The 22,994-nt window shown below is 44.1% G+C and overlaps 3 protein-coding genes across 4 annotated transcripts in view; 2 read left to right on the top strand and 1 right to left on the bottom strand.

The window, feature by feature from the left end:
- Ube4A (Ubiquitination factor E4A) overlaps positions 1–16,446 on the top strand; it is a 37,822-nt gene extending 21,376 nt beyond the window's left edge. The window contains exons 10-20 of one of the 2 annotated variants that reach the window (XM_077668859.1): positions 1,364–1,544; positions 2,185–2,261; positions 3,591–3,847; positions 4,959–5,119; positions 7,404–7,596; positions 8,510–8,623; positions 10,558–10,785; positions 12,317–12,486; positions 13,861–13,954; positions 14,816–14,973; positions 16,217–16,446. In XM_077668859.1, the coding sequence (XP_077524985.1) occupies positions 1,364–1,544; positions 2,185–2,261; positions 3,591–3,847; positions 4,959–5,119; positions 7,404–7,596; positions 8,510–8,623; positions 10,558–10,785; positions 12,317–12,486; positions 13,861–13,954; positions 14,816–14,973; positions 16,217–16,325 (1,742 nt within the window). In that variant the 3' untranslated portion in view covers positions 16,326–16,446. Of the gene's footprint in view, positions 1–1,363; positions 1,545–2,184; positions 2,262–3,590; positions 3,848–4,958; positions 5,120–7,400; positions 7,597–8,509; positions 8,624–10,557; positions 10,786–12,316; positions 12,487–13,860; positions 13,955–14,815; positions 14,974–16,216 lie in introns of both variants that reach the window. The other variant, XM_077668858.1, reaches the window with a different exon arrangement.
- A 1,885-nt stretch (positions 16,447–18,331) lies between these two features.
- LOC144136493 (uncharacterized protein F54F2.9) lies at positions 18,332–19,814 on the bottom strand. Its single transcript, XM_077668860.1, has one exon. It carries the CDS (start codon positions 19,786–19,788, stop codon positions 18,382–18,384), a length of 1,407 nt encoding a protein of 468 aa, XP_077524986.1. The 5' UTR covers positions 19,789–19,814; the 3' UTR covers positions 18,332–18,381.
- A 178-nt stretch (positions 19,815–19,992) lies between these two features.
- SdhD (succinate dehydrogenase, subunit D) lies at positions 19,993–21,434 on the top strand. The gene is made up of 4 exons (XM_077668865.1): positions 19,993–20,150; positions 20,305–20,445; positions 20,516–20,651; positions 21,183–21,434. The coding sequence occupies exons 1-4, from the start codon at positions 20,114–20,116 to the stop codon at positions 21,358–21,360; spliced, it is 492 nt and encodes a 163-aa protein (XP_077524991.1). The 5' UTR covers positions 19,993–20,113; the 3' UTR covers positions 21,361–21,434.
- The last annotated feature ends 1,560 nt before the right edge of the window (positions 21,435–22,994 follow it).

Raw genomic sequence — 22,994 nt, 5'->3', positions numbered from 1 at the left:
TTAATGAACTGTGAATGCCTCACTTTTCTTTGATACACCTCAGCCACTTTCTCATTCCTGAGAAGAATGCTGAGGTGTGTATTTCATTGATTGGGGGCCTCGACATCCTTCCTCTCTGCAAAGGATGGCTGGTGAGGTTACCTGACCTTTTTTAATGCTTTTACCATTGGCCATTTCGAAAAAATTCTGCCTTTTACCTTCACTAGGTGGTGTGAAATAACATTTTACGTCCTTTACACGACCGTTTCATTTCTGTCATATAAAATCCGGCACAAGACAATTTTCGATACCTTGCGTTTGGCGCATGATGGCCTTAGCCGCCTTTGTGCCATAAAACACAACTCAACGACATGTAGTGTCAGACGTCGTGCCTGAGTGAGGGCACAGTTTTATCACTTAAAGCAAGCAACAATAGCTGCATAACTTTTATAGCTTGTTTTATCCGAAGTGGCATGATAATCACTGATTGATAATCACTGGATCTTGCTTACCTTCTTCTGGTTTTGTCATTAACTCACTGTACAAGATTCGTCATTGTCGATTTCATTCGTTTTAAATGCTCGCCAGAACACACGCTGGCAATCTTCCGCTCCACCTTCTCGCCAGCTATTTTCAAATGCTAGACAGTGATTTCTTCGTTGTTTCTCGTTTATTCCTTTACATCCTCGAGAAAAGTTTACTCACAAGAGGCTGCTTCCATTGGAAAACAAGCGAGAGTTTATTGTGAAATTTCAAAACAAATGCAGTCATGTCTAGGTTTCCTCTGGGAGCAGACCTCCATAATGCTGCCATATAGGATCAGTTCAGGTGCCCCTCTGGACTGTGAAAATTGCCTATATGCACCTGTCTTTGCCTTAATTTTTACTTGGAATAACATGGGATGACATCAAATCTGCCTCTTAAGTGATCTATGGGCTGCTTTATGGTGGTTTCATGTGTGCCGCTTGTCAGGCAATCTTGTTTGTAATTGCGTGTCATATCATCCATATGTTTAATGCATTATCTTTTTAAAACGTTCCCTAGAGCTGTGCTAATTTATTCCAAAAATGTGTGTCACTGCATAAATGAGGGACTTGTGATTGGGGCTCTGCCTGCACGAGCAAAATTGTATGGAAAAATGCTGTTTCCTTTGAGGGTCACACCTCGTCAAAGTCATGAAAAAAAAAAGTGCTACCCTTACACAAATAGATGTGGCAGTTGCACCTTTCTTATGTGTTGGTCGTAGATTTTGAAAATGGGTTTAATCTTGGACTGCAACAGTCTTTAGTAATGCATGCCATCTTTCGTGCCGCGTGAGTAGTATTCCAGGATATGTCCTGGTAGTCTTGAGTATCCTTTTGACATTCATGGTGATATGCTGCAGGGTTGTCCAAAGAAACGTGCCTGGTGCCTAGGGAAGAGGGTGAGCCCTCCCCACCGGAGCCCACCAGTTTCAATTTCCCGACAGAGTGCTTCTTTGCCTGCCACCGGGTTCTTAGCCTGGGCTTCCGCGTGGTTCACGAGCGACTTGCCAGGCTTAGCCAGGACCTCAACAGAGTTCGCAGGTAACTACATTGGTGTACGCTTGATCCCTTCTTTGAGCCTGAGGCACTTGAAGGCAACACTTGCTAGGTTTTGAAGAGTACATCTAGTGCCTCACTGACTAAATTGAAGAGTAACTAACCGTATTACTCATAATGGCTGCCCGAACTTCATCGTGACGGATGAAGGTAGGTTAAAAGGAGGAGGAGAGGAAGAGCCGCCATAATAAAGGGCTTAGCTAAGCATTAGTGGAACTTAAAGTTAGAATCGTTTGTTGGAGCTTGAAATTTTCTGAAGTGGGCTTCCAACCACGTTATTCAGAGATTGGGTTTATATCTGTTGTGCTTGAGGCTACCTTTTTGCTCAAGGATATTTACCTAGGTGTCATTAGGCTGAGAACAAAATGATTGTGTAAATATCTGTGAAAGCTAAAATTGAAATCTACAGTGAACCTTCATTAACACAAAGCACTAAAAATGGCAAAAAATTAAAAAATCTGAGGTTTACTGTAAATGAGATCTGCTTGTGCAGCTTTTTTATGGTCTGATGTCTGCTTGGCCACTGTGCAATTATGTTCAATGTAAGTAATTGAAAAGGGGCAGTGTGCTTTGCATACTCTTCAGGTGTTAGCAGATTTTTATCCACTTCTTCATTATCTTGCAGAGTATATGAAGAAACTCGTGCACAAGGCGGTGAGACTTCGGAGGTTGGCCGTAGGCTGCAAGAAAACATGGAAAAAGGTGCATTTCCACGCCCTTTTATCCGTTTGTTTATAGGTCTCCCCTCCTACAGCTCATAGGTGGATTTTTTTCCCTGTATTGCTGCACATCAAAAATTTGACAGCATTTTTTGTTTTTGGCTAACCTTATTCTTACTTCTGACTCATGGCATTTTGTCATTGCAAAATTTAGTCACTAAAAGGATGACCACAGTTATTCTTATTGCAAGATTGTCCCATGCTGTAATTTTGGTGTCTTCACAGGCTCATTTGATTTTATTACATATCTTGACAGTATAAGAAACATTCCAGCGGAACGTGCTTGAGTAACAAGACTTTCGTCATCATTACCCACTTAACTATGTCCATTACATGACAAAGGCTTTGTTATTGGCCTTTAGCCCTGTCCTCCGCCAGCCTATCACCTCAGACTTCCCCTAATCTGACCTGTTTACCTAACTTTCTCTTGCCCCTGCTACCTTTACCTTCTCTTACAAGAGAAACAAACATCTCTTGACACAATACCAAGACTTCATAAAAGATTCTAGGTGGATCTTTTTTCCTGTATTGCTGCACATCAAAAATTTGATAGCATTTTTTGCATAATCTGCCTTGGTCACGCTGACTTGATAGGGCTACATGATGAAAAGTTTTCATCTGCTGCTGAGTCGTGTTAAAGACATGGCAGTTTTACGCTGAAATGTCTGAAGTTGCTAATGATGCAAGCCACCGACTGCTGTCTGGCAGATTTAATCGGTATTAAAATTCACAGCAGGTGCCATTATATGCTGCCGTTAAACAACTGCAGCAAGGCAGACAACGCTAGCACACCTTGGTGAACTTCCATTTCACCTCAATCCCTTCTCTACAATTTTCACCTGCTCTTCTCCATCCCAACACTGACGCGCCGCAAACATTAAAAACAGGAGCATTTCTGAGGGCCCTTGAGAGAGCCCTGTTACTGTGTCGGAAAATTTGCAGACCACTCACCAACACACATTGGCATCTTTTTCGGGAAGTATTCTTCTGGGTAATTCAACCTCCTGGTAGTGTTCTCATGCGGACTTGTTCATCAGCCGTGGTAGCTGCGGCTACGCTGGGCATGTTGTCATTCATTGTCCTTTTTTGCGCATTGCAAAGCTTACAGCTTAAAAATACATGGACATAAAAAAATTTCACAAATAGAGATGCTCAGCTATGCTTTCAGTAATGTTTCTTTACATGTGATGTGTGCCTTGTCTGTCATAGTTGTTCCTTTCATTTTTGATTTTGCATTTTTGCACTGATACCGACTAGCCCAGCTTGCATTATTGCCTCCTCTGCAACTGTGCACTACTTGTTGGCACCGCAGGCATGACGCGCTTCCTGTCCCTGAAGGCTGCTTTACTGGAGCCGACCTCCCTGGAGCAGATGCTGCGGTTCCACGTTGCATCAGCCACTTGGCTCTGCCACATAGCCACGGCCCAGGATGTGGGCTCGTACAAGCCACTCACACTGCCATTTCCCCAGCATGGGAACAGCCGGTTGGCTGTGGTGCCCGAGTTTGTGGTGGAGAACATTTGCGACTGCATTGTCTTTGTGAAAAGGTTCAGCGAACGCAGTCTTGAGGTTGGTGCACAAAGTCGTGAATTTATGCTGTAGTAAGGTCGTGGGGCAGGTAGGATGCAGAATGCCATTTTTCATTGCTTTGCATCTTGTTCAGGGTGAAGGCATTCATGGCTTGCTTTCTATGGCTTTCTATGCAGCTCACTTCAATTCATCACTCTCATGATTGTTTTGCATATCACATCTAGCCAATTAAAAAGTCTTCCTTTATCTTATTTTATCTTGTTTTTATTTCGAATCACTGATTTCGTATTATTTTTCCCAAGGTGCAATCTCTTTGCAAGTTTTGCACCTTACATATATGCTACAATGCAGTACAGAGTTCTGAAAGGCAGAAACAGACAGGTGAATTGAGGTACATTTCCAGCACTACCTTACTTCTAAAACCACTTGATAAATTATCCAGAGCCCTCCACTAAGGCGTCCCACATAGCCTGAGTCGCTTTCGGGTGTTAAACCCCATAAATAATCAATCAGCTTTTGCATAGTTTTTCCCACTTACTTAGTGAAAACTGTAGATGTTTCTTATTACTAACCAAGACGGCAATGTTTTGTGCCGCGAGAGCACAGATGACTAGAAGAAATGCTGCAAAGTGGACCAGAATGGCAAAACCAGTGGTTGCTATCATATCAATTGGCTCACGCAAATGGGACCTTCAGTCCCAGTGAACTCGACAGGCATTGAGAGCTCAGCATTTGTTGGCACTGCATTGTAGCGCTGCCCAACTGTGGTTGAAGTGCTGTTGGCTAAGCAGGGGTTGGAACTGCCTTGATAACAGAAGTATAACTGTTTCATCAGGAACATTGCAAGTGACCATTCTGTTCTCCAGTGCATATTAATAAACTTACTAATCGCATCACAGTAAGCTAACATTGATGAAAACTCTGCCAAGCTGCAGTTTTTTTTTTGCCTTGGTTAGTTTCGTTGTTGCAGCCTCTGACCATGTACTTGAAGCAGAATTTTTGAAGCTGGCAACTCCAAGAAACAGCCTTTACTTTTTTGAAAGTTGTCATAAAGGGATACGGACAGATGCAGAAGTGCTTGCATCACTAAAATTATCAGCCTGCTTTTGCATTGTTGCAAGAAGCTGACCTAGCTGTGTTTGTCTTCCAGTTTGTAGGGCAAGACTTGGAGCACCTCATGACCCTGGTGCTTGTGTTTATGGGGAGCCCCCAGCGCATGAACAATCCCCACTTGCGGGCACGCCTGGCCGAGATGCTCGAGGTCCTCATGACGTCCTCGGAGGACGATTCCTTCACTGGCATTGTGCCATTGTGAGTTTACGAAGTCTTCACACATACAGTGCTTTACGGCTGTTGTGCGAGCTCATTTTATGGGCAGGTACACATTTTATGGTGCATTCAGTGAATTGGGCTTGGATAATAATGACTTGGCTAACACCAGATTGTATAGCGAAGGTGAAAGACTAAGTTTCTCGGCCGACTTATTATTTTTTTTAGCCGTTTCCATCATTTTAATGCTGAGTTTGCTTCTAAATGGAGTCCAGGAGCATCGTTTCAGTTTTGTAATGTGGAGTGAAAGTATTGTGAAGTGTCAGAACAAAAGGTGATTATGTCACTTGTGGCCACTGGCAAAAAAAATATTTGTCTTTTGAGCACCGGCCGACAGTTGTGATCAACTACTTAGGAAAGATTCTGGAAATTAAGTGTGGTGGCACCCTTGTTGGTTACAAACCACAGTCTCTTGTTATTTTCATGCAGCAAGACTTTCATCACACATACCATCACTGACTGTGAGACACAAGTTAGCACAACTTCAGCTGTGTTACAAATGTGGCCTTGAGGTAGACAAGGCATGCATGCCTTGGCTTTTTGTTTTTGTAGCATAAATGGTGCAGGTAGCATTGTAGTGCCACTATGCTTTTCATGCTCAACCTGATGCCACATGAAACATTCCATGACTCATTGCTATGTTCTGCAAATGACACATATAGGCATGTGTCTCCCATTTCTGTTTGAGGTGTTCGCAGGCTGGCAGTGAAGAAAAGTTTTGCGCCGGGCAGACATTGATTTTCTCACGAAAGAAAAGGCAGAAGTACCTTCATCTTTTCTCTTTTTATATTTTTATATCAGGAGCAGACTTCTCCTCTTAAAATTTATACTTCTTTTGCATGACTCAAATGCCAGTCTGCTGCATATTAATGTGCCTCATTGAGGCATTTTTGTGAGGGACACCTTGATAGGTAATGTGGTGCCACACCTACCTGGTCGCTTGTTTGCCGAATGCAGCCAGTACAGTAAGTGATGGCAGTGCCACTGAGCTCCTCGGCCGTTATCTTGCAGTTTACCATAAGGAAGTTCATGGACGTCTGAAATACGAATGCATGCGTTATTAACAGTTCTCTGGTGCTGTCACGAGGCATCTTGCTCTGAGCCTGTCTGTGTGTGTTCAAGTTGAAAAAGGTGAAGAGGTCTAAACTATTCATTTAAAGACTAATGCAGGGCAGGTGCCGAAAGCTACTTATGAAGGTAAACACGCGGCTTCAGTCTTCAATGAAATGAGCTCAAAACTGCTTCTAGGCTGTTACTTTACTGCAAAATTGGCATTTAGTCATTCTTGCCTCATTGTTCTTTCATTCATCTGATATGAAAGTTTCTCTTGGGATTTCAATGGCCCATTTAAAGAGCACTGTTTGCTTTACAACCATCTTGTGTTTGATATGATCACAAAGGTCAGATACTAAGCTGTGGAATCTTTAGATTCCAAATTGCTGCTGGACACTCAAGGGTGCTGTCATTCCAATCACGTGTAGCTTGATGCTGGCCCTATGTTGTGCTGCCTGCAATGCTGCACACCTGCACGAGGAGTCATCATCATCATCATCATCATCAGCCTTACTACACCCACTGCAGGGCAAAGGCCACTCCCATGTCTCTCAATTAACCCTATCCTTTGTCAGCTGCATCCACCCTTTGCCTGCAAACTTCTTAATCTCATCCGCCCACCTAACCTTCTGCCGCCCCCTGCTATGCTTACTTCTCTTGGAAACCCCACTCCGTTACCCTTAAAGACCAGCGGTTATCCTGCCTTCGCATTACATGCCCTGCCCAAGCCCATTTCTTTCTCTTGATTTCGACTAGGATGTCATTAACCCGTGTTTGTTCCTCACCCACTCTGCCCGCTTCCGATCTCTTAACGTTACACCTATCATTTTTCTTTCCATGGCTCCTTACTTTATTTCATATTATTGCATTATGTCTTTGTGTGTGAAATGTGTCATACAGTGGTGACAGGAAGTGCTGAAATACCTTCCACATTTGTCGCATGTGAACTCTCGGACCTCCTTAGGACATTGAAAAGCCATTAGAAGGGGGGTGCTCTCACACAATAACCTCTAAAAGTGGATTCAGGCTAATATCCACTGCTCTTCCACATGTGCTAAAGGTTGTTGTCATAGGAGGGCCAGCACGTTATGAATTGTTTTTATTTCAATGCTACTCAGTATTCAGTCTTCATGGACACCTGTTATGCAAGGGACCACTGTGACAAGATTTGACCAAAAACTATTTGCTTCTTTTCATTTGTTTCACTCAGTAGCAGTAACAGGAAGCGACTGTTCTTGCATCATCCATTTGCCATGGAACTGTCACCAACACTGCTCCATGTGTTTGTGAGCATTGAGATGACAGGACAGAGTGTGACATTTGAACAAAAGTTCCACTACCGACGGCCCATGTACACTGTTCTGGAACACCTCTGGAACATACCAGATCATCGAAATAAAATGAAGGTTAGTATCGGTTCAGACCTTTCTGTAATGCTTATCTGTTGGGTGTAAGAATGACTATTCGCTTAAAATATATATATTTAGTTTAAAGGGGTCATGACGTAGTCTACCACCAAATCGTGCTTTTACATTGAAGCTACTAGACATGTCATTATTATGTGTACTTAACAAATAAGTAGAGCTCTATGCGCATGAGCTGTTGTTGTTAGTGGCTATTTATTAATAAAATAAGAATGGAAGGAAAAGATGTTGCTAGCCACGGCATCTGCCATCGGAACCTGAAGCACCTGAGCTGCGACTAGCGGGAACAAAAGGACAGGGAGAGGGATAGAAATTGTAATTTGAAGCTATTGGCTCCAAGCCCCCTCCCCCCGGCAGCAACGGCCATTTCGAAGCAGCCTCAAAGACGTCACAGACTGGCAGCATCGTCTGCTACAAAAGTGAGTGCGCACGCACGGCCAGCGCGGGGCGTCGTTTTATCGCCTGTTGTCTCCATTTGCCTCTGACTACTGACTTTGCAATTTTACTGTCTCACATTTACTACTTTGAGCTGTGCATGCTCTGTCATGCCATTCCATGGAAAACTGTATAATGTGGGGCAGGGCGGGATGTGCATCTTATATTTGGAGTAAACTTTTTTTTGCCAGCGAGGGGTGTGAGTTGGGGGGGGGGGGGGGGGGGGGGGGGGGGGGGGTTCGAAATATAGGCATCAATGTGCAGTATATATTGTGCCTTTATAAAGTATTTTGGGACGTGCTCACAAAAATTTCGAATAATTTCCGCATCCCTCCTTTTTTGAAGCCTTAATTAAGAGAGTGCGCAGTTTTACGTGAGTAAATACGGTAGGTACTTGGTGGTGGGCCTTTATGCACTTTGTGATTTTATTCATCCATGTGTGCTCTTTTCAAACCTGCAGAGTCTGGCTGCTGAAGCTGAAGAAAACATTGAGTGCTCCACACCCCCACTTTTTCTGAGATTCATCAACCTGCTCATCAATGATGCTATCTTCCTTTTGGATGAAGCGCTGTCGGTGAGCTACTGTTGTCTCAGTATTGTACTTTTGTGATGCTTTTTGTTGACAAGAATTGTTGAGGCGTGCATATTCTAAAGCATACCTCTACTGCAATCTGTAAAATATATTTGTACTTACTTTGCTTATCTTTTGATACAATTTATTTGACCTCAGATTTTTTTCATTGGACCTGTTTATGTATTTTCACATTATTATAACTGTTGGAGTATGCTCTTTTCACGTCGTTTTTTCAAGAGTCATATTTCAAGAGACCATAGATTTTTGTTTGTGTTTACTGTCAGAAGTTTGAATTATCAGAAGTGCACCATTTAATATGACCGAAGGCTAACCATAATTTGATTTATGAATATCTGTGCACACAGCATATTTTGAAACTATTTCTCTATGCACACGAAGCTAAAGGCTTTAGGAACAACATAAAATACGAGTAAAATAAGAAAAAGTTATAAATAATGTACCGGCAGAGCAAAACCACATAATACAGACCCCAAGGATCTGGAAAAAAACCTGAATTATTCGAAGTTCGTACCACTGAATAGCTACAAAAAACTTTATACCTTTGCAATACAGCAAATTTAGTTGATAAATGAATAGGCAGTGGTTGGTCGCCTGCTGTGCAAACTGCACATTAGTATTGATTTTCCGCAATTCTGTCATGCACTGTCAGATGTATCAAAGCAGAACTACTCCAAATTGTAAGGCCTTCCGCGGCCTCCTTCACAGGTGCGACGCGGTATTGATAGGGCTTCCTCGCAAGTGGCGGCACCACATAAATAACGAGCAGCGCTTGATTGGTGTGCATTTCAGCGCACAGGAAGAACCACACGGACGAACACGAGGGGAACGCACATTTGCACCGGAATAGCGCGGTGCCTTGTAAAGAGAATAAAAGACCAGCGACGAGCCAATAAATATCCGAAATGGCACACAGCTGGGCTTGGCTCGCTGATGCATGCCCGACAGCCGCCATAACTGCGGGCTGGTAGTGAGTGAAGTGCAGAAGATGGAACTGCGTGGTGACTCCGGTCGCTTGGAGTGCCGATTGGACCTCGACGCGGTCCCCCTTCAGAGTGCGCCTGAGTTGACCGATGGGAGCTGGGGATCCACTTTTCAGCTCACGCAGCGCCGCAAACCTGATGTATCCGACATCGGCCGTCGCTCTTTTGCACGCCACAAGCGTTGGAGCAAGACAAGAAGTTTGAATTAACCGAATTTCAGGAAAACAACGGCACAAATTAAGTGGCTTTAAAATGCATTGAAAATATACCTGGCAAACCAAAATTTTGAAATTTGTTTGTTTGAATGAATTGAAAGTGCGAATTATCTGAGTTTGAATTATCGCGAATCTTCTGTAGATGATAAGTGGTCCCATTGCATTAATATAGCATACTTTGGAACCTCTTGCTGTATATAAGCCCTTTTGTGTGTTGTGCTTCTAGGCAGTGAAGTGAATAAATAAAATTAAAATTAAATCTTAACACCACAACACCAACTACCAAGACAAGCAAAAAAGTAAGCTGGGAGAAACAGCTCAAGAATCTGGAGATGTGTAGCCATTTCTTGCTCTGCTCCAAGTCGGGCCCTTTTTTTCACTACCTTCAGAAACTTGGACCCTCTAATGTTTGCATGAGAGCTGACAGTCCCCTTTTTTTCATGTCATATTTTTCATGCCATCATCAATACATGCAAAACTCCCAACATGTATAAATCCCAAAGAAGGGACCATTTAAGCAGTTTTCTTTTAAAGGCGACGTTCTGCAGGTATTCTCTTTCTTTTTTTTTTTTCATGCTCTAACTGCTTGATTGTTGTTTGTTTTTATTGTGATAGTCTTGTATCTCCCTGCTGTAATGCTCGAAAGGGCGATGCAGGTATGAAGTAAACAATGAACACAGAAAAGAAGATATGATAAATGTATAAATAAACGTTGCAGTACATGAGCCGCCTGCGGGAGCTGCAGCAGCCGCAGCCTGGGCAGCAGCAGCAGGGAGCCGAGGCCAACCTGCAGCATTTGGGCATGTTGGCACACTTCCACAATGTCATGGGCACAGAGACCATCCGCACGCTGGCACGCCTCACAGCTGAGGTGTCCTCCATCTTCTGCCACCCCACCATGGTAGACCGCATTGCCACCATGCTCAACTACTTCCTGCTGCATCTGGTAAGTGCCATCCTCTAGCACTGCCACACATTTTTTGCAGCACTTGCTGAGATAAGAGCATTAGTTTTTATTTAATTTATTGCAGTCACATTTTTGTGGCAATTGTGACGGAACAAAATGCAGCAGAACTTTGCACCCTTCACTTCCTGCAACCTCGTCCCCGATGGCCGCCATCTTGGTCTTGTTTGAAAGCTGATGCTCTTCCCTAAATTCTTGTATTACTCACTATCATGAAATTCTTTTGGAACATCTGCATTCCACCATTTTCTCAGACCCCTACAATGACACCTGAAAGGCTGGTACTTGCACTTCAAATGCGATTTTCTCAACTTTATGTTTTTTTCCAACTTGACTACACTTACGAAAGTTTACATGGCCCATTCATAACTAACTTCAATATGCAGCTATGTTGTAGTATTTTTATGGCTGAGTCAAAGATATCAAACTTTGTGAACAATAATGTCACCTAATTATATTTCCTAATTATGGTGCTTTGACATACTTTAATGTTTTTATATGACGATGTACCTCAATAATAACATAAATGGCATAGCTCCACATGGCAGGTCTTTGGCTACAGCTCCATATAGTAATTTGAAACCAAAAAGTATTGAGGGAAAGTGTCTTAATGACCCGTAAGAAATTACCTAATTGGGCTTGTTTTTTCATAATATAGAAGGTATACAGTATATAGAGCTATACCAAAACTAATTATATTTTTGAAAACAGGAGGAAGAAATACATATACAAGGCTAATTTCATTACGATATCTCTAATAATAAAAATGTTCATTGTCAGACCGACGTCACCGCTTAAATACTTAGCCCCCTAATGGTGCTATATTCACATGCAGCTGAACACTCAAGCACTCCTTGCATACATACTTGCAGTTAGTGTGCAAAACAACATTCTTATGAAAGACAAAATTGACATTTTTCATCAGCACTTCATGGGACAAAAAGTGCCTGTACATTTCTTTGGGCTGACACTCTTCGCATAATTGAAAAAACTGTCTTAGATGTTGCTCGCATTGACATGGCAGTTGCCACAAACTTGTTTTTAAGTGAGGTTTGTAGTGCAAGCTTGATATGAGATGTGTGTGAATTTTCAAGCCATTCCAGCATGGATTCCTGCAGCTGATCAGATCTTTGCCACTTTCATTCTGTCAACACGGCACAAGGAGTGGACAAGTTGTGCATGTATGGCCGGCCACTGTAGGTGGGCCAGTGTGACTGTTTCAGCATGAAATGAGAAATGTCTTGAAAAGAAGCCTGCTTCTACGGATGTGTTTCTGGATGCAGATAAATAAAAGAGGGGCAAAATTGCAGTGAAACTTTAAATTTGTCCGGCACTGGAATTGCATAAAGGTTTGCAAACTACAACATGTGGTGGTGTCACATCATGTCAGATGGGGGTGGCTCATTGATGCAACTGTTTATGCAGTATGAACAAAATAGTGGTGTCCATTAGAACTATCACAGGCTGTGCACGCTTTCAAACTCCAAAGCTGATGTGGTGCTTGTGAATGCAGGTTGGTCCACAGAAGAAGAACCTCAAGGTAAAGGACTTCAGTGAGTACGAGTTCAAGCCACAGGAGCTGGTCCAGAACATTTGCAAGATCTACACTAACCTGGGCTCAGCTGACTCTGCAACGGCTCAGGCATTCTGCATTGCTGTGTCCAGAGATGGCCGGTCCTACAGGTTAGTGTAGTAACAGCAGCTCATTACTGCACAACCTAATTTGTTTCCTATCACATAAAACAACCAAGTAAGGTGCAAAGTAAATTGTGCAGATTGCTCTAGCATCACTTCTAATTGTACCTGGTGTAGCAGCCTGCTAAGGAATTTCGAAAATTCCTCCTGGATGACATTTTATCAAGTGCATCTTGCTACTTCTGAGGCAGTGTTCTTTGCAGGCTTATTTCCTGTGAAAGTCTTGACAACTTGATTCATTAGTTAGGGATTGTCTATCTTTTTAGCCTCGGGGAACCCCATTGTGCTGAGAAACCCCCACATTTTTTCACCTCTGCCCTTCCTGTCTGACATGCATGCAAAAAGGAGCATGCACACATGCGGCTCCTCAAGAAATGCCCCAATTCAATTAATACTGACCCGTTGTATGGTGAAACAGTCTGCTTTAAAGCAGTTACAGCGTGATTAATTCCAAAATAAAATGGATGGATTTAGGTGCTCGAGTTATTCAAAAAGCATTCCAAGGAACCGAAAAGGTCTGTGAGACCTAGTTTGAGAACCCCTGGTATAAGTTATTAATCACAGAAGCTAAAAGAAAAAAATTTTTTTTCAATCATTTGTGTAACCTCATTCATTTGTGCGATAGTTTGCAAAGCATAGTTATTGCAGTCGCTTTATACACTTTCTTCATTTTTTTAGCATTCAGTTGGTTTTATTTTGTTGTAACTTTTGTTTTTTGCTTTCAGGAGCGTTTCATAACACTCTTAGGCTGTCTGTGCTTAAGTGGTCTGTCTTTAAGGCATCATGTTCAATCCTTGTATACTTCATTTACATCCTTGTCTTATTTTTTTCTATTTGTATCCGACTCTTGCATACACCACACATTTACCCCTAGCCATACTTTTGGTAACATGCAAATGACTAAAAACATTAGAGCAGATGACAAATCTACTAGTGCTATATAATATAGCAAGCAAGTGATGCAAGTGGAACATTTTGGCTGCTTGTTCTGGAAGTGCTCTGTGTTGAGCATTAGAAGCATGAAATGCCGCTCACAAGATGACATCAATGCAAGTTTTGAGATATAGTAAAGATCACAGCAAGGCACACCTGGCATTCAGCCATTGATCATCAGAAAGTCATGTGAATGAGTTTTGAATGACAGAGGAATCAGCTGCAACAGCTCTGATAGAACACACTATTGATGTCTTGCATAACATGGCCAAGTCCTACTGTGCAGGACCAGGTGGTGCGAAACAACCATCTGCAAACACTTCATGTTTACATGCACTCTTGGCAACAGAAAAGATATTTTGCCTGTCATTAGATGTGGAAGCGAAGTATTTTATACTTTTTCTTTTCTCTCTTCAACCCTACCCCTAGTCCGGACCTTTTTCCACAGGCACAAAAGGTCCTCCTGAAAATTAGGCAGGGCGCTCTTTCGGTTGCTGTGGGTGAGCTGGCTGAGAAAATCAAGGTGTGTAGAAATTATGCCTACATTATTCTTTTCAGGACGCATATGTAAAGTTGCACAGTGGCGTGTAGCAACTTCAATTTTTTTTAAGTGCCTGTCTCTTCAGGCAAAGCAAACGAGTGCCCAGAAAATTTTTCATTGGGGCAGCAAGTTTATGGTAGCAGAAGGTTGGTTGTGTCCTTGCTATTTTTTTCCCTCCTTGGGAAGCCTCATGTGCAAGCAGTATTCAGTATGATATTGCAGTGACTTGTTTCATACTGCTGTGACAGCACAGTGTGGTGTATGCTTGAACGCTTGATTGCTCTTTTGCAAGGACAAAGAACTAGCTCCCACAAGCAAGCTCACAGCTGAATGAAAAGAAGTCTTCATTTCAAGGAGGATTTTTATAGAAAACAAATGAAGGTTGTCTCGCCTGCATAACTTGGCATCGTTTATATATGTGACGTCCAATGTGTACATAGAATATCTGATACGATTGTTTCTTTTTTTAATTTTATGTAGGAAAAAGTCGTGCTATCTGGCAAAATGCACGATTCAAAACCACTAGGCTATTGAAAAATGTAACTCTGGAATGAAGTACATCTACTGACACTTCAACTTGCCAAACAGGCCAGTCAGTGCTTGTTAGCGCAAGCTTTTCTAGTGCTTTTATACTTCCTATCTACAGTTGCGCTGCCTTTAGCACTTAAACTCCAGAACATAGCATAGAGCTTCATTAATTAGAAGTCCACTGGACCACATAAAATGTTCAAATTAACTGGGTTTTTGCATTATCCAAAATTGAAGCAAAACGAAGCAAATGTTGTCCGACTAAGGAAGGAAGAAAGCCTAATGACTGCTGTATGCGTATGTGCACACCTGCAGAGGGCAGCCTCTCAACAGAAGCAAGAAGATGAAGCCACCGGAGATGCCCCAGATGAGTTCCTGGACCCCATCATGAGCACCATCATGACTGACCCTGTGGTGCTACCAAGTTCAGGCATCACCATTGACCGTTCCACCATTGCAAGGCACCTACTCAGGTAGGCACTGTATTCTAGCTTCCACCTTCGCAAATTTAATCAGGAGTAGGTTTGTGACTGTAGCACAGATTGACTTTGTGCCAGCCCCACGTTATGTACAGTGTGAAGGTGATGGCAACAGAATCAAGACTAGCTTGTTGTAGCTTACTACTAGGCAGCATTGCCAACTTAATCTAACTTGGCGACTCTTGACGGTTCACAAACCCTTTGGGGTCCATTCAGACATTTATAAGGTTCTTGGTGCTCTTCAGTAAAGTTCGTCTATTTCTTGGCTGCATGACAGAAGTGGCAAAATGGCGTGCTGCTGGGTAATGGTGGTTGACTTGATGGAACTGTGTGCACTTATTCAAGTACATGAATGGAATTATTCCTACTCAGGTGCCATTACATTTCAAGCGCAGTTGCTTCAGTCTCCAGTGACACAGACGCGCTACCAGAATGAACTGATTCAGTAGACCACAAGAGAAGCCTAACCCACAGTCACAATGCTACTAGTAGTACACCCATTTCACCTTACTCCTACCCTCATTGGAGCTCAAAAGGCTTGCATTACATCGATGGCTAAGAAGCACAGCTCTAGTTCTCTCAGTAATGAGACAAACATTTTTTTTTTTTCAGCTTTCCTCACCCAGATGTGGAAAAGTAAGGTAGTTGGGGAGATCTGCACCAGGTAGTTTGGTGGCACGGTACCATGGAGAAATCTGACAAAGTTATATATGTAACCATTCTCCATGGGCTTTAGGAGAAAAATGGCAAAGGACAACTTTTCCTTCAAACTGAATACTAGGCAAAAAAGACTCAAAACAGGTCTATAAATCTGGGCACATGCAAAGCAAGGTCGTGTTGTGGCACTGTCTGCATTCGGCTCAAGCTGGCATTTTTCGATCTTTTGGAAGAACTGGAGCAGTGTGTTTCTCTGGGATGTGAATGAACAGCTTGTCAGAATGGTAACAGCAGTAGCAGCCATTTGCTTGAAAGACAATAATGAAATAAGTGCTTCATGTTTCTTATATATTATCCACTTCTGCCAACATTTTTGCAGAGTAAGAAAGTAAAAAAAAAAATGGCCAGGCTGGAGGGTTCTACTCATACTTCATTGCTCTTAGTCAGATGGAGAAACCAGCAACACAGTGTTCTCAATTGCACACAAATTTTAAAAGCTGCATTGTTTACATCATTGATTGCTGCTCTTTCAAATTGCAAACTAGGCGTAATTTAGTCTTCTACACCTTGTGTTTTTCAGTGATCAAACTGATCCTTTCAACCGATCCCCTCTGACAATGGAGATGGTGACTCCAAATGAAGACCTCAAGAAGAAGATCTTGGAATGGAGAGCAAAAAGAATTCAGTGACACTAGCTTGTTTAATTTCCTGTTAAGTTTTCTATAGCATCTATTACCCATCTGCTGTTGTTGTTTTGTCCTGTACATATATAGCAGAGAGAATAGAATAAATCGTTGCTTTTTTTCCAAACAAAATGTCCATTTTTTTTAAGCTAACCTTTTTAAATATGGACTTAAAGGGCCACAGAAAGGGGTGTTTGAGCTTGGCTTTAAAATGCTTGCACTATGTAGAGTACAGGCCACCGAGCATCCATGCCGCGTACGGGACCTCAAAAGCGGGCGGAAAATTTACAATACATTTCAAAAAATTCCCGCTTTCGCACTTTGCGGTGACGTGCTGTGCCGGGCTTTCAAGCCACCGCGGTGGCTGAGTGGTTATGGCACTCGGCTGCTGGCCCAAAAGACGTGGGTTCGATCCCGGCCACTGCGGTCGAATTTCGATAGAGGCGAAATTCTAGAGGCCCGTGTACTGTGCGATATCAGTGCATGTTAAAAAACCCCAGGTGGTCGAAATTTCCGGAGCCCTTCACTACAGTGTCTCTCATGGCCTGAGTCACTTCGGGACATTAAACCCCCATAAACCAAACCAAACCGGGCTTTCGCACAAAAACCTGGCAGACGACGTCACGTCTTGCAAATGACGTCAGCAGGCGGGGGTTATCATTGGTTCACAGCGCCAAATTCTTTGAGACGTCGTCACGCACTACCGCGGCCGTGGCCACTCCGCGCGCGCCGCAGCCAGCGGAGGTAGGGAAGGGGCTGAGTTAGTGGGGCCGGCGGAGGAGCGCCGCCGTTTTGGCGTGCAAGAGGAGAGGGAAAGGCGCGAAGACACGGAAGTTCATTTGTCTGCATATAACTCAGCTTCCACAAAACACATTAAAATAATTCTTGCTGGGGGATAATTATGAACCGTCATCTTTTAACATCCCAGACATATCACACCTTTATTGAGACCCCCTTTCTGGGTCCCTTTAAAGTGCTCTGGGTGGTACTAATAGTCACGTTGCTCACATCATATTTAATAGGCAGTTTCAGCTGCCATTGAAGTCGATGACAGTTGAGGTCTTCAGATGCCACCCAAATGACCAGCAGTTGGCTACATTTACACTTCCGGCTCGTGATTATGTGTTTGCACCCTGCGCAGGCTGCCAACTGATAAAAAATAGTGGCTCTGCAATTCCCAGTTTCCTTGAAAGTTTTCCTGCTGCTCTAGGCTGCGACGGTTGAGTTTTGTAGGAGGCGAAATTCTAGAGGCCCGTGTATTGTGCGATGTCAGTGCACGTTAAAAAACCCAAGTGGTTGAAATTTCTGGAGTCCTTCAGTACGGTGTCCCTCGTAGCCCGAGTCGCTTTGGAATGTTAAACCCCCGTAAAAAAAAATTTTTCTCTGTGTATGCTACTAGTGAACGGTAGACACAGCCAAGGTGATCCAGCGCAGGTGTACTGGGCCTCAGAGCATTGTGACCATTTTCCTCCACTCCTTGGCATATTTGATATACTGGCCAATGCAACCACATTCCATTCTACAGAACAAATGGTAGCAAGAAGTGTCAAAGTTTGTCAGATGGTAGCGCCAAAGATGTTGTCTGTTGACTGATGAGACTCTAGTGCTTTCAAAGCTCAACAAAAGTTGTCATTTCCATGCAACGTCCCCATGCTGCGACTAAAGTCCTCATTGGAGAGTACCAGTGTAACAACAATAGTATTAATTCCAGGCACACTCATCTGTTTTCCTCGAGATGGAAGTGTCAACTTATGGTCATGGAATACTGTAGTCATTCCAGGTCAGTGCATACATGACCAGCATTGCCATAAGAAATGTCTAGCACCACAATGCTCCTAACGATATGGGCTCTACCCCCCACAGTGAAGTGCCCAAGATCTACAAAAACATTGCAAGACCGCTGTCACATTGCCTGGAAGCTGTCCGGGTCATGCATACAGTAGGGGATTTCAACCAGGGTTGTACACAAACGTGTACTGTGATTAAGTTTCTTTTACCAAGCTAAAAGCAAATTGAAAAATAAATATATTTAATTTTCAACATCAAACATGCACGCACACTGTCAACTGGCTTTCAACCGCTCCTCAACCTTCTTTCGCTTCAGCTGCTCAACAAGAAACTTGAACCTGAGCATGCACTCCTCTTTTGACTTGCCAGGAACGGCTTCGGCTATTCGGTCCCAGCGGTCTTCCGTTCCCTTGGGGAACCTCTGCAGTGCGGCCTCCATGCACTTCTGCTGCTCTTGGCTCCAGTCCGCGACTCTGTGCGCGGCCCTGGGCTGCCTCTCGGCACGCGTGGGCGGCGGTAGGCCCGGCTCTTCGTTTTCGTCCATACACTGGTAGTCCTCACCCGTCACTCCCTGCGAGTGCGGCGTAGCGTTGGCGGCAGGAGAGTTCCGCAACTGCTTCATGACCGCCATGACTTCATCCTGGCTACGGTTCAGCAGGTCGGCGATTTTCTGCCACCGCTCCACGGTGCCGGTTGGGTACTTCTTCATGGCCCTGATGAGGGCAACAGTGTCTTCCTCGCCCCACGGCGTTTTTCGAACGCTGCCCCTGTCACCGCCTGCGGCAAGCGCAGTCGACGCCGCGCTGTCAGACGCAGCAATCGCACAGCCAGCAGCGACCGGCATCTCGCCAGCTTCGGGAATGACGCGCGCCCGCCTCCGAGGCTTGCGCTCGCGCTCGGAAGACTCGTCGCACGACTCGTCGTCGCCGCTCGTCTTCTCTTCCTCGGCAGCGGCGCGGCTGCGACGCTCTTGAATCCTCACGAAACACTCGCGTGCAAGAGTCGGTGAATTCCAAGCTAACCAGCCAAGAAACGCAATGAAGCGAACTATTAGCAGGTCCTGGTACTGCGGTTTTCCAAGGCTCTCGATGTAAGAAGCGCGGATCTCGTCCTCGACGGGCGTCAGCTTCTTCGACTTGCGTTCCTTGCGTTTGAATTTGGCCAAGACTGTCTCCTCTAGCTCGAATTTCCGCTCCCAGTAGGCTGCCCAGGCCAAGATGTGCTGGCCCAGAGTGAGCAGCACGACGAGAAAGAACAGCAGCTCAGCGACACCCATCTTACGCACTCGCCGGTAGTAGTACACGGGCTGCCTCCAGTCAGGCAGGCCATTTTCGAGCACTGCGTTATATTTCTTCCGCTTCTCTTCATCCTTCAGTATCTCCACAACGGAGACGATCTTGCGGAACTTCTCTTCCGAGCCCTCTTCCTTGTTTTTGTCAGGGTGGTACTGAAGAGAGAGTTTTCTGTAGGCTTTCTTGATTCCCGCCGTGTCAACATCAGGAGAGAGCCCGAGGAACGTGTAAAAGTTCTCATTAACATCTTCCACGACGTCGAACAGTTCAAGGTCCTCCTGGGTCCACGCAGATACACCATTGTACAAGAGGAAGGTAGTAATCGCGAAGTAATACGGTATTTTCGAACCGGCCGAACCTACAACAACGAAACATGACAGCGTCAACATGACATTCTACCCTCGATGATGATAATTAAACACGTGGGCTAACAGAGAAAACTACGTGGCAAATGCCCGTTCTCAAATTTAAATAACAAATATAAGTGTCCTTATTGTGTAACGTTATGTGGTCTGAGAAAGGTTATTGTGCGCAAAAGAGGTTTAGCTCAGTTTTAAGTATTTTAAGCTAAACAAAGTTTCTGCCATTTTCAACCGATCCAATCCACAGTCCAATGGCCAAATCCAGAAGCGGTAGGATTGCCCGACCGACCTCCACGGACTGTTGGAACTCGCCTGGAGCAAGAATCGAACTTCTCAATATTGCAAACTGACAATGGCTACGAGCATGTTACGCCTGGCAGTCTGTAGAGGTAACGAATATAGTTTTGACCGCGAGTTTATGAGCACGAATTTGATGTTTTCGCTTCGCTTTAACTTAACAGAAACCATTCGCAAGGCACCATTCCTCGTTAAACTTATGCTCGTGTTCACTTACTACCCGAACACGTTTTTCTCATTTCCCAGGAACTTCTGCAAGTTCCTTTCAAGCAAGAGCATACTTTTCGACCGTTGTCAAGAAGCAGATGCCGCTGGTTTCGTCCATGCCTCAGAAACTCACGCCGTATAAGCCCCAGATCACAACTGTTCGGCTGGCTTCCGCAGACAGTAAGTGCAGCTGTCTATTGTCCTTGCGCATTTAAACTCGCGTTTACTTCATCTGCTTCGGACTCTGCAGCTAACTACGTCTGGATCTGGAAGGCGGAGCGCATTCTCGCCGCTTCAATGCTTGCCATCGTACCTGGGGCTTTCATCTTCCCCAGTCCAGTGATGGATTGCCTTCTCGCAATATCCGCTACCGTGCACATGCATTGGTGAGTGATCCGATTTTAGCGAGCCATGGGCGCCGCTAGTCACGTTAGGGCTAGGCCACTTTTGTTTTTTGCGATCAATCACCAGCCAGCATAGGACAGACCGGCAGACAAGGTAGTCACGCTCTTCTAGAAGGCCGCAGCCGCGGGTTGCAAAAGAGAAAAAATGCGGCATTTGAGTGTAGCTGCTAATTGATAGGTACGCTGCTTATTTAAAAAGGCTGCCAGTTAGACATGTCCCTGCAAACACAGTGTTATGCCTGGAACACATCAGAGGGTGTGTTTGGGTTTGTACTAGCTTCAAAAAACTATTTACACTAGTACTAATAGCTTATTTGCATACTAGCATCGCTCTATTAATTGTGATATGTGCTTTAAGAGAGTAGGACATAGCTCTTTCAGTAACCAGAGTAGCTTAGTGCAAACTTAAAGCAGCAACCCACATTTCTTCAGAGGTGTCAAAAACATAAAGCTGTTAACTAGACCAGTTTTTCTGGCTTTGACCACCAAGTGCCTGTTCTTCACGCTTTGCAGGGGCATTGAGACAATTGCGGTGGACTACGTCCGTCCTGCCCTCTTTGGCAGCGTTATCCCCAAAATTGCAGTTGGAGGCGTTTACGCTCTCTCCATCGCCGCTCTCACGGGCCTGCTTTATTTCAACTTCACGGATGTTGGTCTTGTTAAGGCCATCCAGCTGCTCTGGACCTTGTGATCCATCTAGGTAGGCATGACAAGCAAGCGGGTTCCTACAACCAGTGCAAATAAAGGCAGTCAAGACGTTCAGCACATTGTTGCATTATTTATTGGTGGGCACACGCAGTGGCCACTCAGATTTTAGCTTTCGGGCGCCAGTTAAGGAAACTGCAGACAACTTCACAAACGTCGAAGGGCTAAACAAAAGTTTGCCTGAGAAGGGAGCATGTCATAGAAAAGCAGTAAAAAACTTGCTCACTTCTCTCAATCGTGGAGATAGAAGTATGGAAGTGCTGCTCTCAAGGCAGTCATTTTGTATGAGGAAAATGCATTGGCTACCATTTTTTCTATGGAGAAAGCGCAACAAAAGTGGAATTATGATGAAAGAACTACTTATAGAAATGCGACGCAAGAAGAGCGGACTACACGCTGTTCATTCATCATGTTCTCCTGTCACCACCTAGCCAGACTTCACACTGTTGTCAAGAAATGCATACTACAAATAGGACCAGTCCTGTAAGTGGGCATATTCAAGTGCACCCTGCAAGGCTTGCAAATCAATTGGCATGTGGTTATGGTTTATAGGGATTAAACGTCCCAAAGCGACTCGGAACTATGAGAGACACCGTAGTGAAGAACCTGGGGTTCTTTAACGTGCACTGACATCGCACAGTACACGGGCCTCTAGAATTTCGCCTCCATCGAAATTCAACTGCTGTGGCCGGAATCAAACCCACGTCTTTTAGGCCAGCAGCTAAGCGCCATAGCCACTCGGCCATTGCAGCGGCAAGGCATGTAGTTAGTCTTGCCCTTAGATTACCGTGTTCTAATGACAATGATGCTACTCTTCCTGAAAATGGATCTTTTATAACCTAGAAATTAGCAAGTGAAATACAGGTATTCCCTACGGGCAATTTTCGCTACTAAACTGCGGTGCATCAGTAGTTTTCTTGAGCACGGATCACCGAGGATAGACGGCACTGCTATTCCCATCCAAACAGTAGTCATGGGGTCCTTTTCAGTCTTGACATCATAAAGGTAGCACTTAGGGCTAGTTGATGTGACATAGTGAAGAGAGAGTGTGGGAATGGTAGGGTGCAGCACTAATATCTCTCGCTGCGTCCTCTCGCTCCTGCACTGTATATTGTCGCTATGACGTCACGGGTTTGTGTGGAGTGGCAGGAAAATTTGTATTTCCAACACTTAAGCAAGAAATGCATTTCCTGCTCCTAGACAAACATAGGCACAGGCAGAAATAGCCACAGAATCAATTTTTATTACGAACAAAAATTGAATCAAGTTTCCCTCAGTGGTCCCTTTAACTTCTGTGGTTAAATATATGCAACATATATGTGGCATGTCTCATTAATCTTCGATTCAAATGTATGAATGTCTAATATGATCGAAGAGCATGTATCAATTATATTTTTAAGCATGCTATCATTGAAGATTCTTGGAAATCAGGCATGCATTTTCATCAGAATGTTTGTTTCATAAAGCTGCAGCTCAACGTCCTTGACCAGCGCACAAGTATGACAAATTGTTAGATCATGTGCACTGCACTTAGGGCTCAATAGACTTGTATTGTGACGGACAATAGATCACAAGATGCAGGTTCACAGAAAAACATATTTCTGCACAGTCAAGAAAAGA

This window comes from Amblyomma americanum, chromosome 6, assembly GCF_052857255.1.
Source record: "Amblyomma americanum isolate KBUSLIRL-KWMA chromosome 6, ASM5285725v1, whole genome shotgun sequence".
In the NCBI taxonomy this organism is placed as follows: Eukaryota; Metazoa; Arthropoda; class Arachnida; order Ixodida; family Ixodidae; genus Amblyomma; species Amblyomma americanum.
Note: the sequence above shows the minus strand (reverse complement) of the source record. Positions and strands in the feature narration are given on the sequence as shown.

Excerpts from the sequence above, each read along its gene's own strand:
- LOC144136493 (XM_077668860.1), bottom strand. The coding sequence starts at position 19,788 with ATGTTGACGCTGTCATGTTTCGTTGTTGTAGGTTCGGCCGGTTCGAAA.
- SdhD (XM_077668865.1), top strand. The coding sequence starts at position 20,114 with ATGGCTACGAGCATGTTACGCCTGGCAGTCTGTAGAG. Across the intron at positions 20,151-20,304 it reads ACGCCTGGCAGTCTGTAGAG|GAACTTCTGCAAGTTCCTTT; the intron begins GTAACGAATATA and ends CTCATTTCCCAG. Across the intron at positions 20,446-20,515 it reads TCGGCTGGCTTCCGCAGACA|CTAACTACGTCTGGATCTGG; the intron begins GTAAGTGCAGCT and ends CGGACTCTGCAG.